This window comes from Mus pahari, chromosome 14, assembly GCF_900095145.1.
Source record: "Mus pahari chromosome 14, PAHARI_EIJ_v1.1, whole genome shotgun sequence".
Lineage (NCBI taxonomy): Eukaryota > Metazoa > Chordata > Mammalia > Rodentia > Muridae > Mus > Mus pahari.
Window position 1 is genome coordinate 14,381,044 of NC_034603.1, and position 16,881 is coordinate 14,397,924.

The 16,881-nt window shown below is 48.3% G+C and overlaps 1 protein-coding gene across 1 annotated transcript; it reads right to left on the reverse strand.

Moving 5' to 3' along the window:
* Window positions 1–4,131: 4,131 nt before the first annotated feature.
* Lsm11 (LSM11, U7 small nuclear RNA associated) lies at window positions 4,132–15,893 on the reverse strand. The gene is made up of 4 exons (XM_021213327.1): window positions 15,438–15,893; window positions 8,285–8,424; window positions 5,001–5,084; window positions 4,132–4,603 (listed from the first exon to the last, which is right to left on the reverse strand). Exons 1-4 carry the CDS (start codon window positions 15,886–15,888, stop codon window positions 4,193–4,195), a joined length of 1,086 nt encoding a protein of 361 aa, XP_021068986.1. The 5' UTR covers window positions 15,889–15,893; the 3' UTR covers window positions 4,132–4,192.
* Between the last annotated feature and the right edge of the window lie 988 nt (window positions 15,894–16,881).

Consider the following 16,881-nt stretch of genomic DNA (forward strand, 5'->3'; position numbering starts at 1 on the left):
CTTTGGGACATTTAAAGAAGCAATTTATAGGACCAAGTGTATTTCATGACTTTGCCTGGGTGACTGTCACAGAAACAGTGCAAACAGAAACAGACACCCACTTCCACTCGTGCTGGGCCTGTTTCTTTTGTCTTAAAGGGCAGAAGTGTTGGCGCAGACCTCTGGGAGGCTGAGGAGGATTAAGGGCAGCTCGGAGCTCATAACCTGACAGCCTGAAGGGGCGCTCTTCCTCTGCCAAGGCAGATGAGCCTGCTCCTGCTCTGACAGCTCTCACAGGGAGAGTTCATGGGCACCCACACCACAATGCTCTCTATCTTGATGTGCATCAGGCAATGAAAGAGCAAGAGAGAGACTCCTTCAGACCCCCTGCCTCGGATGCTAACCAGCTAAGCCTTTCACAAACCGCCTGCTGGTCCTAAGAAGGGACCTCAAGCTTCCCAGACACTAAAACGGACAGCCCAGGTGAAAGCTGTACTGATGGCTTTGTGGACACAGACTTGCATGTGGCAGGACCCTAGTTCTACATTAACTCTGCCATTTAATGCACGATACTTTCAAAACAGTATTCCCACCCGTAACCTTCCCCGGCTTTCCTGCAACCTACATGGATGGTGTCTGAACTTGACCAACTCGTGGTTGTCCCAGAGGTGGTGGTGTGAGCACAGCTGGCAGCTTCTGCCATCGGAGCACACACAGACAGGCAGACCACTCTGTCAACCCAGCCACTGACTGAGACACAGACAGAAATCTGGGCCTCTGTACAATGGCTGACTGGGCCTGGCTCCCTTGGTTTATTTAACTGTATTCCTTAGTCCCTGGACAGCGCCCAGGGCCCTGTCCTGCCCTGTGTGTTGTCTCCCTTGTATCTGGGCATGAACCTTTAACAGCCCTGTTCAGGTGGTGATACTTGCCACCCTGTAACTTCTCTTCAAGCTGAGCACCAGGACTGTGGCTAAGCTGGTCACTCTAACGGCTGAGTCAGGGTGATAGGTCACCTCTTCAGTCACAGCATTGGCAGGCAGAGGCAGGCAGATCTGTGCTTGAAACTAGCCTGGTTTACTTAGTGAGTTTCAGACCAGCCAGGCAGACACAGTGAAACTGTTTCAAAATAAATAAACAAATAAATAAATAAGCAAAAATAGCTATAATCTGTGAATTATTCAGGTGGCTAGAAATTAGTTTGAACAATCAAAGCCATTTATTCAAAAGTAAGGTGTACTTTTTTTTTTTTTTTTCGAGACAGGGTTTCTCTGTGTAGCCCTGGCTGTCCTTGAACTCACTCTGTAGACCAGGATGGCCTCGAACTCAGAAATCCACCTGCCTCTGCCTCCCGAGTGCTGGGATTAAAGGCATGCGCCACCACGCCCAGGGGGTAAGGTGTACTCTTAAGCAAACTGTAACCCCACGGAACACAAGCGAGGCTCCAGTCCACTCCTGAATCATGGGGCTCCCAGGAGGAAAGGGGTGCATCTTCTAGTTCCTGACCTCACCAACCTTTCCCTGGCCTCTTCTTTCCTCATAAGGGAAACTTCAGCTGGTGACTCAGATATTCACTCATCCACGCCAGGGACTCATGAACAGAGCACAGGGCCCACCATGAAGCACCCAGTCCAGTTCCCCAGCCCCTCAGCCCCCTAGCCTCTCCAGTGATTCACGGATGACCTGTGTGATACCATTTCGGGGAAGCAATACATAAGTACGACCTACTTTTCTTTATTTTTGAAAACTGTTCCAATGCTAAAGGCGATAATTTATTAAATTGACTTTCCTAAAATATAATTACCATGCTTTGCATGAAATTGCACATTTCCTAGAGAGTATTCATTTCAGAATCACTACCCAAATTAAACAAATAAATGGAGGGGATCTAAAAATAGAACACACACAATTAAAAGATAATTTTCACAGGGAGAGTTGTCATGTTGAGGAGAAAATTATAAATCAATCCTTATAGAAATATAGGAGAGCTCTATGACAGCACGAGCCCGGCACCAGGAGGGTCACTGGGATGACAGAAATTCGCTCTATTCCTTTTGATTGCACATTTCTACATAGTGGGAGGAAAAGAGCATCCATTACAGCTTCTAGCTAAGGGGCACCAGGGCAGATGGGGGAGCACTGCCACACGGGGAGCACTCCCACACGGGGAGCACTGCCACACGGGGAGCACTGCCACACGGGGAGCACTCCCACACGGGGAGCACTGCCACACAGGGAGCACTCCCACACGGGGAGCACTGCTGGAGATAGAGGCACTCCAGGCTGATAGTGAACAAAGCAGCTGCTGATCTGAGTACAAGCCCAGCCCAGGGGACAGAGGGGGATTCAGGCTTCAGGGTCAAACGGCTCGAGCTCCGAGCCTCACCCAGAGCTTCCAGACCCCAATGTACCTGCCCTGCCTTCACACTTAGATACAACCAGAAATACAAACGGGTAAAGTGAGAAGAGACAGAAGCCCACAAATCCCCCTTGGGGAACAGTGCTGTTTTTAGATGCATATTCTCCCTTCAGTACCAGAACAGATACCCTTGAAAAGCAGGCCCGGGATGTGGGCAGCCGCAGACAGAAAGTCACTTTCTCCTGGATGGAGGTGTTCCTCTGAGAACTTCTGCTTCTTTCTGGAGGAAGGACCAGACCATGGAAAGCAGCCTCTGATGAAGGCTCCAAGACCAGAAATGACAGCTGCAAGATCCCTCTCTCCTATAGCACCTGCCTCGCTCACAGGACAACAAGTTTTACAGACTTATGCCATAGAGTAGGGAAAATTTATTCATGGCACTTAGAGGCTGTAAAATGCCTCCCTAAAATTCTGCCACAATGCCTTGGTGAGGTAGGTGTCTGATGGGGAAACTGAGGCACATCTGCTGATATTGTCTGATGAGGCAGTGGTCCAAGCTAACAGAAGGACCAAGTGTCCCAGTCCCTTACACTTTATTTGCCCTGCTTTCTCAGAGGGCTTACCAGTGCTATTCACAAATCTGGCAAGGGAAATGCTCTATTCATACATACATTTGAACTAGCTAGCTACTTCTCATTCTCCTTTTGAACATAAGTTTTCTGAGACAGAGCAAGTATAAACAAAACTTTGTAAGTCAATAGTGCCTAACAGTCTATGTCGAGATGCAGCCCATTGTGTACTAGTGATGGAAAAGTGTACGGTGATATAATTCAAGTAGGAGCACCCCTGGGTCCTTTGGTATTCCTGACACTCAAGCATAAATGGGAGTCAAGTGCCCTTAGGACACACCCGTCCTTCTTTCTAAGAGCCTCACTGGCTTGACCTGGGGAATAAAAGTACGACCCCTCTTTCACGGTAACATCATTCCGAGAGACTTTCTACACAAGGCCAGGCCCGCCTGGAAAGGTGACTCTCAGCCGTGTGAGAGATGTGTATTACTGAGTTCATGCAGAACTCTCTGAAGTCAGACACCAAGGGCACATGAGGACAGGTCACACACAACACATGGGGTGACAACAGCACAGGTCACATGCACTAGCACCATGCCACAGGAGTTGAGAGGACAGCAAGCCACCACGAGTGTGGCACAGCCCCGTCTGGTGTGCCGTGTGCAGAGGCCACCTCTGGTGAGGGGAGGACAAGCTTCCCACAGGAAGAGGGGGTCAGAGCAGAGGGGACCACAGGCAGCTCTGAGCAACCACCTAGCTGAGCTTCACTCCTCCACAAGCTGGTAACTTTCCTCGACCTTACTAATATTCAAGGATTAAGAAATTTCATTTCTTGAACAAGAGGGAATGATGTAGAACAAAGGTAAGTTCCAAGATATGGGTGCAGGATCGTGGGCAATTTACATTGCTCAAACACGATCATCTTGAGATCAAACTCGCCGTGCTCAGAGCACTAGCTTTTCGAAATGAAATTATTCCTTCTCAGGCCTTTCTGAGGTTTCCATGGAGTGGATTTCCCTTGTACTATGACCCTAAGTCAAAGCGAAGCACTTACACTGGAGACTTGAGCAGCCAGTGACAGCCCGTCAGAGCCTGTCCTGTGAGTGGCTGCTGCCTGGTTAGTCCTGCTGACCTGTCCTTCCAGAGGGTGAGCCAGCTCTGTGCTCTGCATGGGCAGGGCCAGCGGGACTCAGCTCGACTCACACTGTGTGGGAGACTAGGATATAGCATAGAACAGTTCATGCACTTTATTTCTAAAACCCAAAGGTCAAGTGGGCTGAGCTGCTCACTGTGCCAGATGGACCAGCAGGACATTCTCGCCTCGAATGAAAATCTGATTTATGTGCCGAGTGAATACCTGCTGGTAATCCACCTTGGGCTTTCGCTTTTTCTTCCGGGACTGGCCCCGTGAAAGGGTGTTGGCCCTGGAGAAGGTACCTCCCACACTGGACCCTTCTGTCCGTGTAGTCCTCCCTGACAGCTCAGACCTGGACTCCTCCCTTGCAGATGCCTGCAAGGAAGAAGGGACGGAGCGGGAGCGCCTGTGTGAGCTCCGGTCAGTGTCCCCTCGTCCCCATACCGAAGCCACCTTCCAGGTAGACGTCTGGGAGTATCGAGACAGGGTGGAGTCCTCAACTGCAGATTTGGAATCCGCTTCCTTTTTGGAGGAGTCTTGAAGTTTCAGCCGATCAAATAGCTACGAGGGAAGCAGTGACCACTATCAGCCATGGTAACGCCTACAATGTAACTCTGTCAACATGCGACGAGGTTAGATTCCTTAGGGACATCTTGTGAATGCCTTGCACTAACATTTTTTAAAAGGCAGCAGTCACTTTCTAACTTCTGGACATAATTCAGATAATGATGGCAAGATAAAAGGTGCCCTTATCTCTGTGCTACAGAGCTGAAAGGCATTAAAGCCTTCGAAGAGGCAACCTGTGGCTCATATACATAGGTAAGAAGCAGGTGCTTTCGAGATCTGCTGGGAGTGTGAGTGAGGGGCTCGGACTCTGATAAAGGCAGTGGGCTTATGATCATGGCTTCTATGCTACAAGGCAGGATGGGGACGCAGGAGGTGGGGGGGAGCTGCCTACCCTAGTGAGAGTCAGCGAAGAATCCCGTTCGTATGCTTTTCCTAAGACAGGTTTACGGTAGGTCTCATCCACATCAGTGAGGGCCTACAGGAAGAGCCCAAAGGGGAGAAAAGGAAAAACAAGCATTATTTATAGAGGCTTTGCAAAAGGGCAGAGGGCTATGTAATTAGAGCAGAGCCAAGCAGGTGAACTCCACAGCCTGGACACAAGAAGGAAGTAAGGTCTGACGCCAGCTGCCTAGGATTTCCAAGCTCCTCCTAGTAGATGAAATGAGCTTCTTTAACAATGGCTAGGTCTTTGCAACACCACAGTAGATGTTCTAAAATTTCAGTGCACATAAACATGCAGGAAGCTTATTAAAATTCAAACACAAGGCTGCTCTTTTTTTTTAAGTGAGGTTTTGAGTTTGTTACTTTGGTTTGGGTCTTCCTTTCTCTCCCCCTCTACCTGTACCTCCCTCTCCCTCATTCCCTGCTTTGAGAGAGGATCTCCTTACATAGACATGGCTGGCGGAACTCTCTATGTAAACCAAGCTGACCTGGAACTCACTGAGATCCACCTGCTTCTGCCTCTTACGTGCTGGGATTAAACGTGTACAGTAGCACACTGCTGACTTTTTTTTTTTAATTTGTGTGTATTCAGGGAGACTGTGCACAATGCACATTGTGTTGCAACTGAGGGGAAAGGTAACCTGACAGGCAGGAGCCAAGGAATGTCACAAAGTCACACCACACAACAATCTCACATGAGACATACTGGCAGACACACAGAAGGGTGGCTACCTGTGCTTGGGCGAGAAGCAGCTGAGAACTGAGCAGGAGGCAGGCTTTATATAGTAAGGTTTCTTGGTGGGCGGAATTTTCCAGGGTGAAGCTTTCCAGGATGAGGATTGGTAGAATTTCAAGCCAAGCCCAGGGATTGGTGGGTTTTCTAACCTGGAAGTAGGCTCAGACCTTTTACCCTATAAGGCAGACTTATATGGGGTTTCCTGGGGGCAGTTCTCCAGGGTGGAGACTGGTGGGATTTCCAACCCTGAGCTTAGGGTGAGCCCAGGGATTGGTGGCGGCTCAAACTCAGAGATTGGTGAGTTCAGACTTTTTACCCTACACTCGTGCTATCACTTGGGCACAGAGGTCAATGGGACTCAGCTCTTACTTTCTACAGTGGGGTCTGGGGATCAAATCCTGTCATCAGGCTTGGTGGCCGGCGACTTTACCTGCTTGAGCCATTTCATGAGCCTCAAGATTAGAGAGTCCCACATGTGCTGTTCAACAGAAATCTCGGGTGATTCTGCTGCAGGGCAGCTGCAAACCGTGTACACACTAGAAGCATAGCTGCTCCTTTAGCCTCAGTCTCAGTCAGCTTGGGGTTCACCAGAGTGAAGTGAGCCCCACAGGAACTCTCAGGATCAATGACACTGCAATGGAGCTGCTCTTAAGAATGTAAACTCACCCTAAAATCTAGAGACACGGTAACTCTGACCACTACTGTCAATAAATATACTCTTTAATTCTCTCCTCCCAGGGCCAGGTCTGATGGTTCACCCTCTAATCTCAGGCAGGAGACTGAGACAGGATGACAGGATGCTAGTCTAGGCAGCATAATGGGTTCCAGAATGTAGAGTGAGATCCTGTCCACAAATCCTGAGAGAGAAACTTGTCTCTTTTCAACAAAAAATCATCACAGTGTGTTATCCTACTTTTAGAAATGAGGAAAGAAGTTCAGAGGAAATGCCCCTAGGATCCAAATTCCATAACAATTAAGAGGGTTTCAAGCCAGATGTCCAGGAGACCAGCAGTCACACTGAACTCAGGTGTCCCACACAGGAACAAATCAATGGCTGTCAGGCATGGTGGCACACATCTTTAATTCCACCACTCAGAAGGCAGAGGAAGGTGTATCTCTGAATTCTAGAGCAGCCTGGCCTACACAGTGAGTCCCATCAGGAGTACACAGTGAGACTGTCTACAGCCTGATCTACACAGTGAGTCCCANCTACACAGTGAGTCCCATCAGGAGTACACAGTGAGACTGTCTACAGCCTGATCTACACAGTGAGTCCCAACAGGAGTACACAGTGGGACTGTCTACAGCCTGGCCTACACAGTGAGTCCCATCAGGAGTACACAGTGAGACTGTCTACAGCCTGGCCTACACAGTGAGTCCCAACAGGAGTACACAGTGGGACTGTCTACAGCCTGGCCTACACAGTGAGTCCCATCAGGAGTACACAGTGGGACTGTCTACAGCCTGGCCTACACAGTGAGTCCCATCAGGAGTACACAGTGAGACTGTCTATAGCCTGGCCTACACAGTTCCAGGACAGCCAGGGCCTCACAGAGAAACTGTGTCTCAATCAAAAACAAACAAACAAAAGAATGGCTGGTAGGCAGCCTGTCTAAATTACTAAAGGAAGACATAAGTATTCTTTAAGATTTGTCAGCCTTGGCACTATGGGCACGTAGGACAGGAGAGCTCTTTGATTGGAGGAGGGAGGCTATCTTACCTGCTATCAGACTTCAACCCACATCTGTATTTTAAAAAACAGCTCAAGGTGATGTTTGGCATTTAATCAGGTAGAAGCTGAGGAAGGCAGATTATTTTCCACTATATGGATGTGTTTAAGTCATTATTTCTGAAATTGGCCCCACTGATGTTGTGGGGGTTTGAATAGGAATGGCCCCTACAGACTCATGTGTTTGAATCCTTAGCCATAGGGAGTGACACTATTAGGAGATGTGGCTTTGTTGAAGGAAGAGTGTCACTATGGAGGCAGGCTCTGAGGTCATATGTGTTCAAGCCATGTCCAGTGTGGCACACAGTCTCCTTCTGCCTGTGGATCAAGATGTAGGACTCTCAGCTCCTTCTGTAGCACCATGTCTACCTGCAGGCCACCATGCTTCCCACCATGACAGTAATAGACTGAACCTCTGAAACTGTAAGTCGGCCCCCAACTGAATGTTTCCTCTGTAAGAGTTGCTGTGGTCATCTTGTCTCCTTATAGCAATGGAACCCATCTAAGCAGCACTCCAGCATCTCTCAGATGTGACGACTGACAAATAGTCACAATCTCCATACACTGTCCTGTGTTCCTGGGAGAAGGGAAACGTCCAACTGCCCAGGTCGAGCACCCTTGCTTTAAGGGAGACAAGCAGAGAGGCTCTTGTCAGTGGTGATTGTCAGGTGCATAAAGTATAATTCTGAGAAATTCTTCCTAGGGCTTTGCTTAACAAGGTTACTTAGGCCCGTTAGACACACAGGAGATTTTTAAAAAGGTTTGTTACCATATTCCAGAATTTGTCGAAGGCAACGAGGAAGCCAGTGCAGACACCGCGAAGTCCCTTGAAGGTGCGGATGTGAACGTTCACCTTGACTCCCTCTCGGATGCAGCGGTGAAGTTCACCCAGAGGGCTACCTTCATGCACTGAAACAAGTGGAGGCCTTGGTCAGCACTGGATGACACCAGCCTCTCTGGCAGGGTCGCCAGGGCCTCCCAGCACACCCGGCACACCCAAGGAACCCTCATCTCCACCACCAAGGAGCTCCACGGGTGCAGGCTGAACACAGCCAACGCCCTCGGAAAGGATGCCAGACTCCAACAGACTACAGAGAAGCCGCCATGTGTGACTCAAATCGAAATCATTCACCATCTATAAATGTCTACTCTGCTTGATGAGGACAGTGATTCTAAGATGTACCATTATTTTTAAAAAATGTCTGCAGGCAAATAAATGAATAAATAAAAAATAAAGGGGCATGCACGCGCCAGTAGCTGGTTCTCAGTCCTGCATTGTTCAGTATAATTCTGGTGAGCTGCATTCCTGGGTCAACCTTTTCAGGAACCAAAAGCCCTGTTCCTATGTTGAGGAGAATAAAGTATGCCTTACATTGCTTCTAAATCTATGCTAGCCTCTCAGAGAAAATGGCTATTTAGGGAACTAAATATATTATTCATTAAAATAAAAACAGGGAGGGGAAAATAAAATAAAATAAAATCATACTTTAAGCAGAGCTTGGTAGCACACACCTTTAATTCTAGGAGTCAGAAGTCAGAGGCAGGCAGATATCTGAGTTCAGGCCAGCCTGGTCTACAGAGCGCGTTCTAGAACAGCTAGAACTTTACCGAGAAACTCTGTCTCAAAAACAAAAACAAAAAAAACCCCATAAACAATCAAACAAACAAAAATGAACATTTAAGAAATGGAACCGTTATAGTTATTTCTATGGCTTTAGAGAATTGTTCATTTGGGTAATTTTATATTATGTTCTGTAAAAGTTTTAAAGTTGTACTCTGATGTGGTGGCACATGCTTTTAATCCCAGTACTTTGGAGGCAGAGGCACAAACTATAAAAGTTATTTCAGTATTTATAATGTTATTTACTTTATTTTAATCAATATGTTGCTATAGCTGCCTTTAGGATGAATTAGTCCATTTAATTATATATTTTTTAAATTTTAAAAATTGTATTTTTGGGACTGGAGAGATGGCTCAGCAGTTAAGAGCACTGACTGCTCCCCAGAGGTCCTGAGTTCAATTCCCAGCAACCACATGGTGGCTCACAACCATTTATAATGGGATCTAATGCCCTCTTCTGGTGTGTCTGAAGACAACTACAGTGTACTCATATACATAAAATAAATAAATCTTTAAAAAATATTTTTCAACTTATCGTATATAATACTAGGTTTCATCATGGCACTATGGATCAACATTTGTTACTGTTGTAGAATGGCCTTTTGATGCGCACTTGGGGGAGCCCCTGGAGTTACTGTATTTCAGTGTGCATCTTCACACCGGGAGGAAATGGGCCTGCTGGTGTGAGGCGCATATACTGAGTGTCTGGCTGCTGAGGGCCCTAAAAAGCATCTTGTGAACACAGCAGTGTGAGCACACCAGGAAGGGATGATCCACAGGAAAGATTCCATTTTTATGTTCAGAGCTTCTTTTGTAGAGCTTGGCGCAATGATAGACTTTCCTTACTTCATGTCAATTTATCTTCCATGTGCTGCTGGTTCTAGTAATTAAAAACAAACACACAAACCAAAGAACCCCAATGCACTTTTTAAAAACCTTGATTTCATTATTGCTAGTGGTATTACACATGCACTTGTACTTCAGTTTAGATAACTGATTTCTTCATTCATGAGTTGGTGTAAAAATGAAAACCATGACAAATGAAGGCAAATCCTCTTGGGAGAAAAATGACTCAACAAGTGAAAGTGGGAGTTTATATCATGTTGGAAATTAGGTTACACGGTACAGTTGGAGGCAAATATCAGAAATAGTGGCCTTAGAAGGAAGCAGAGGGGCTGGCTAAGCTCATATCCAAAAATGTAAGAAAGGGACAGAGAACACTGCTGTCCATCAACTTGTCTTCTGATAAGGGCTTCGAACCCTTGGTGTGTGTGTGTATGTGTGTGTGTGTGTGTGTGTATGTGTCCTAACACTAGGTATGTAAGCAGCATTCAGAGCCTTACTCAGGGTAACTCAGCAAGTGACTTAAACCTTGCAAGTTTAAGCTTCTTCATTTGTAAAGCAGAATTGAACTAGTAACCTTCTAGATCACATTTGGGAATAGGTCTCTATAATTCAATTTACTGAAGCTCATCACAATGCCTTGGTAGATCCTTCGCACACAAACATGCACTGTCTCTTCCACAAAGTGGAAGTCCCCTTTCTAAGCTGAACAAAATGAGGGGCCTGCACCTTCCGAAAACAGAGGAGCAAGCACACATAACTAAGCAAATGGCAATTCGGGTATCTTAATTCTTACATCTGTAATGTTCTTTTGATTTTTCTTCTTCCAATGATTCAACAAGCTGCAGTTCTAGGGAGCATTCACTTCTCTCTATAAGTGGTCCCAGCAGAACACTAGCACCGCCTATAAAAACAAGCTGTCAGGGCAAAGTGAGCCTCCTGTTCTAAGACATTACCAGCCATTTCCATGGCAAACTCCAAATGGATATGAAGCAGACGCTTTAAAATTAGTATGGAAAAATGCATTATTTTGAAGAAAGTTCTTCCAAAATCCCTTCTTCTATTGCCACTAATCCTGAGACACATCTATCCAACTCCAGATGAGCTCTGCCCTCTCCGTTTGCAGTCAGCGAGAAGTTCAGGCAAGAATGACACCTTCCCAGTATTCTCTATCTCTGAAGCACAATGCACCCAGAATCTTACTTGATGATTGGCGTATTTCAGGTCCCCTGGCTCCCTTCACCAACTACAACATCTGCCTCTTTACCGCCCCCCCAGGTTCTGTCAGAGCCAGGCCCCTGGTGAGCTCCCTTTGACTCCATCCTTCTGTTTACATCACACTACACCTTAACCCACAGGTACTCACACTACACCTTAACCCACAGGTACTCACACTACACCTTAACCCACAGGTACTCACACTACACCTTAACACACAGGTACTCACACTACACCTTAACACACAGGTACTTTTGCTGAGGGTTGTTCTCTGCCTGTATTCAAATGAAAACCATGAACAGACAGATCCATAGTTCAGCAACTCCATGCTTAAGGTGCCAGGACCTTGCTCTCCTATCCGACCATTCCCCCACAGCCAGCTCTAATAACCCTTGCTCTCCACAACTCCTCCACCTCATAGCTCTTGGCTGCCCTTCTCCATCCACAGACTGTCATCTCTGCATTCCTTCAGTTCCTCAGTCTCAGCCTGTACAACTTCTGTTCCTAACCGCTCTCTGGAACCAGCTAGCTCCTGCTGGGTGTGCCTGCGGCTAGCTAGCATCCTCTTGAAGTCGTCTGCTCGGCACGTTACCAGGTCTGCCTGCTCTACCCAAGATGAAGACCACACTCAGTGAAGCCTTTCAGGTGAGGACTCACTGAGGCCGAGTGCTCCAGCAGAAGAGGGTACCACGGAGGAGTAGAGTAGAGCTAGGGCTGTGTCCCTAGCAAGGACCACAGTCTGCTGACCGCACTCGGTCACACAGTGAGCGCGGGTTTGCTGGGTACACTTCTGGCTGTCATGAGGAGAGGAGGTGATCTTCATGCCCCTAATGGGATCATCCAGAGAGGTTGTACAGTGAAAGTGGTGTCTCCTGGAGCCACAGGGTGACGTTGTAGGGTTGAAGCGCAGCCTGCCAAGGTGGCAGTTGTCAGTACGATGGCCTCCAGAAGAGAAGTGAGACCGTATCAAACAATACGGCACAATAGCTACAGAGAGTTCTGTGACCAGACTGACAACAACCTGGGTAGCATGCCCCAAGTGTCCGAAACAAAGTTCTGGGCAGACATGAGGCCCTAAAAGCCACAGTTGCTGAGGAAAGAGCCCAGCTGTGGATGGGCTGGTTGATTAACCAGAGTTTCTGAGAAGGTGGTGCTGGAGCAAAAAGGGCAGCACTCACCATCGTCCCTAGTGGGGATCCCAGGAATAGCAACAAGGTCCTTCACAGCACCACTATCTAGCCAATCCCCTGCCTGGGCAGTGTGGACTACAGAAGGATTCTGGGAAGGGTCTGAGAGCTGCCAATTAAAGAGACTGAAATGCTCATGTGTTCACAACTTCAGTCATTTAAAAAGGGAAACAAAATACTAACAAGGGCTCCAAATCAATCTGAGCCCACAGGGGCTCACAGAGACTTAACTGCCAACCAGGGAGCCTGCATGGAACTGACGTAGGCCCTCTGTACATATGTAACAGTTGTGCATCTTGGTCTTCACACGGGACTCCTAACATCTCGAGCAGGGGCTGTCTGTGACCCCGTTGCCTGCCTTTGGAACCCTTTCCCCCTACTGGGCTGCCTCTTCTAGCCTCCATAGGAGAGGATGCACTTCGCCTTACTGCAACTTGATATGCCAAGTCTGGCTGATACTCATGGGAGGCCCCCCCTTTTCTGAAGAGAAAGGGAAGAGGGATGGAAGAGGACCAGGAGGAGAGGAGGGAGGGTGTGGTGGTTTGTATCTGCTTGGCCCAGGAAGTGGCACGATTAGAAGGTATAGCCCTGCTCGAGTAGGTGTGGCCTTTTTTGAAGTATGTGTGGCACAATGGGTATGGGCTTTAAGACCCTCATCTTAGCTTCCTGGAAGCCAGTATTCTGCTAGCAGCCTTCAAATGAAGACGTAGAACTCTCAGCTCCTCCTGCACCGTGCCTGCCTGGATGCTGCCATGTTCCAGCCTTGGTGATAATGGACTGAACCTCTAAACCTGTAAGGCAGCCCCAATGAAATGTTGTCTTTATAAGAGTTGCCTTGGTCATGGTGTCTGTTCACAGCAGTAAAACCCTAACTAAGACAGAGGGGAAACTGCAGTCAGGATGTAAACTAATTAATTAATAGAAATAAAACAAAATAAAAAGGAATGCTTACAACAAAGACCTACCACAACGTTAACTTTCCTCTCTAGTGAGCTTTACCTAACAAGGCCTACGCGGAGTACTGTCAGGGAAGGCTAGGTCCTGCTGGCACTCACAATGATCAGTGCACAATACAAAGTGGCTCAAAGGCATCAGAGTGGCTTGTTCAAGGTCATTTGCTTAGTCAACAGCTGAGCCAACACTCAGCCCAAGCAGCTACGAGTATCCTGACCTTTAATTATGTCAACCTGGAAAGAATAATGACCACCGCTGTAACAACGGACAGAAAGTAGTCACTTTGGATATTGATGAAAACTTCCCAATTAGAGAATGCCACTGTCCTAAATGTTTTCAAATGCTTATGAGTTTAATCCTTACAAGAGCCAAACAGCCACTATGACTGCTTTCATTAACCGCGTTGGAAAATTCAGGCCCAAGGGTGTAACTTGCCTAAAATAAAACAGTCAGAAATGAGAGATGCCAGTGCTCAAACTTAAGTGAAGCCTATACATTATGAGAAGGGCTAACCTCTGCTATACATAAAGTGTACTGAATAACTTGAGTTTTGAAGACTGTTTTGTCATTCATGCCCTTCCTTCAAATCCTAAAGGTGTCCCTTGGAGAAACTCCTTAACAAGCCTAACTCTGGTGCTTTAGTCACTTGCTTGCTTTCTGGAGGGTGTTCTTGTCGGTATCCACCCATCTCTCCTGGCACTCCATCTGCTTCAGGGTTTCAGTGATGAGGACTAACATTGTGAGGTCTTAACTCCAGAAATGAACTTAGTCGTGAGAGCTGGGTGGAGCTGGTCTTCTCGCAGTTCTGACAGCACAGGAAACCCAGAACTGCTCTCAAGTGTTTCCCGTGAAAATCTTGGTAGCAAGGAGGTAATAGGAATAAATGTCACACTCTGAGACTTGGGTGCAATTCAATAACCTAACAGTGGCAACACACATAGGCAAAAAGAAAGTACTGTAGCGGCTTGTTCCAGAGCCAGGCACGCTCTGTCTTTCTGCTATCGCTGTGCAAGCCAGCTCTGGGAAATCCTGGCTGGGCAGGGAGGATCTGGTACAATATGCCAACCCACAAAGGCTCCGGCAGCAGTACACTGCTTTTCAGGGTCTTTCTCTCGTAATAAACAAATTTCTAGGAACATAACAAAACAAAATCTCTCACTGAGTTCACACCTTCTATTCCAAAAGAAGCCACTTTAACGTTGTAACGATTTAATTAGCAGGCTACAGAAGCTATGACTGGCTAAGTAGGTCATTATGTTCACAGGGCAGATGTCATAACTATTTGATATAACCCTAGGCTGTTTTTATTCCATTTAAACAAGATCTAAATAGCACATTAGAACCTTTGCTGTTTAAGGCTTCGTTCATCCTGCGGATCTATTAGGAAGCTGCAAGAAATTCTTTTGTGCCATTTCCACCTTTAGAATTTTAAAACAACCTGCACACAGAGCAACCCGAGCCTGACAGATAGTCCTGCCCCATGGCTGTAAAACCGCACCTGTGTTTTGGTAGCATTCTGTGTCTGCGGCACTCCAACACTAGTGATTTAATGTGAACACATGCCGATCAAGTCCCTGCAGCCGTTTTTTTTGTTTTTTTTTTTGGAAACGGCACCCCCAGGCGGGGCTGTCAATTCCCATGCTGGGATAGGAGACGTCTCTTGTGCTATTTTGTGAACATATCCATCTCCTCACTCTCCACCTGACCCTCACATCCCACACACCTTCAGACTGGCTGTGCTCCAACACAACTTCTGTACATCTCAACTCCCTGCAGTGGTCCCCAAGACCTCTCATCATTTCTGCGGACCTCTGATGTTCGCCCCATCCCCCCCAAACTGTCCACAAGCCCTACAGTCGCTCCGTAAGCCTCATCACTACCGCAGCCCCTCTGCAGCTCCTCTCTACCTGGGGGACATTCCTCCGGACATGATAGCCTGTGCAGATCTTCCCCACCCCACCCCCGTGGGTCATCACTCTCCCTGTTCCTCAACTCGTGCACAGCCTCTGTGACTCACAGGTGACCATGCCCGCGCCCCCACGGCCCTCGAGACTCCCGCAGACGCCCTTTACAAGCCCCTGCCGCCCCACAGCACTCACAAGGCATCCGCGTGAGCACATTGCGGGGTGCCTTCTTGCTGCGCCCCGGGCCCTGGCGTCGCGCTCCGGCCGTGCCGTCCGTGTCCTCCTTGGCCACCATGAGCCGGCGCAGGCGCTGGATGCGCTCGGGATCCGGGGTGGGCGCGGCGCGGCGACGGGCCCTGGACGAGCTCCCGGCTCCCGTGGAGGTTCCGGTGGAGGTTCCCGCCGAGGCCGGCTCCCCAGTGCCCCGAGCCCGACCGCGCCCGGTGCGCCCGCCCTTCAGGAAGCTCTCGTACTCCGCCACGTTGTTGAAGCAGGGCGCGTTGGGGTAGGGGATGGGCGGCAGGCGAGGTGCGTACAAGGCCAGCAGCGGGTCGAAGCTGTAGGAGCTGACGTCCAGCCGCGGGCTGGGCGGGCTGGCTGGGCTGCCGGCGCGAGCCGACCTCGCCCCCAACTCGCGCTCCTCCATGTTTGAAAGGCCCGCAAGCAGAAGCCGATGGGCGGGAGGAAGGAGCCGAGCCGCCAGAGGGCGGCACTGCGCAGCCGCAGCCGCGGCTCAGGGGGACGCACTGCGCAGCCGCGGCCACCAGGGGGCAGCGTAGATTCGCTCTGGAGAGCTGCAGGGGGCGTGACAAGGCAGGGGCGTGCCGAGAGGCGTGACCTGCCCAGGTCTCGCTCCGCCTCCACAGACAGCAGACAAGTTGAGGCTGTCCTCTGACCTTTTTGTTACTAAAGATACTGTTTATTAGTTTCCCTCTCCCATTGACATTAACTATCTCTCTTGAATTTGAGATCTAACATCAACAAAATATACAACTAGGGACACATTATTCGAAAACAAAGTCAACATTCCGGAGGCAGTAAAAATTAACCATTTATTTAGTAAAACTCACTGATCCTCACAACTTAGAGTGATGCTCCAGACTCGGGGGTGGGCCCAGAGAGCAGTATTTTAAAGTCCCAGGATGTTCTCTGTTGTCCGGCTTGAGCTGGAAGCAAAGGACAGGAAGACAAGACATACCCCATTTTTCATTCCTGTTAAGTATGTTCCTGACGTGCGTGGATCAGGCTAGCCTGTCTGGGCTCAAATTACTGAGCCTCTTTGGGTTCTTATTGTCATCTGAAATATGACAGGAAGGGTACAGAGTATACAGTGAGAGCACATTAGCTGGTTGAGTGCTATAAAAGATGGGTGACTACATCCTCACTTCCTTTCCCTGCCCACTAAGATTGAAGAACCCTTGGTATCAAAGAAAACTGACTTCGTTGATGTTTTCCTGACTACTGCAAAGTCCAAAGAATCAACACTATTTTTTAGCTCTAGTTCAGCAAAACTCTTTAAGATATACCTCACGTGCATGCTTGCCGGCAGGTATGCCTGTGCACTATGAGCGATCAGACATACACACAGAGGCCAGAGAATGCTGGATACCCTGAGTTGTGGTCATGGTGAGCTACCATG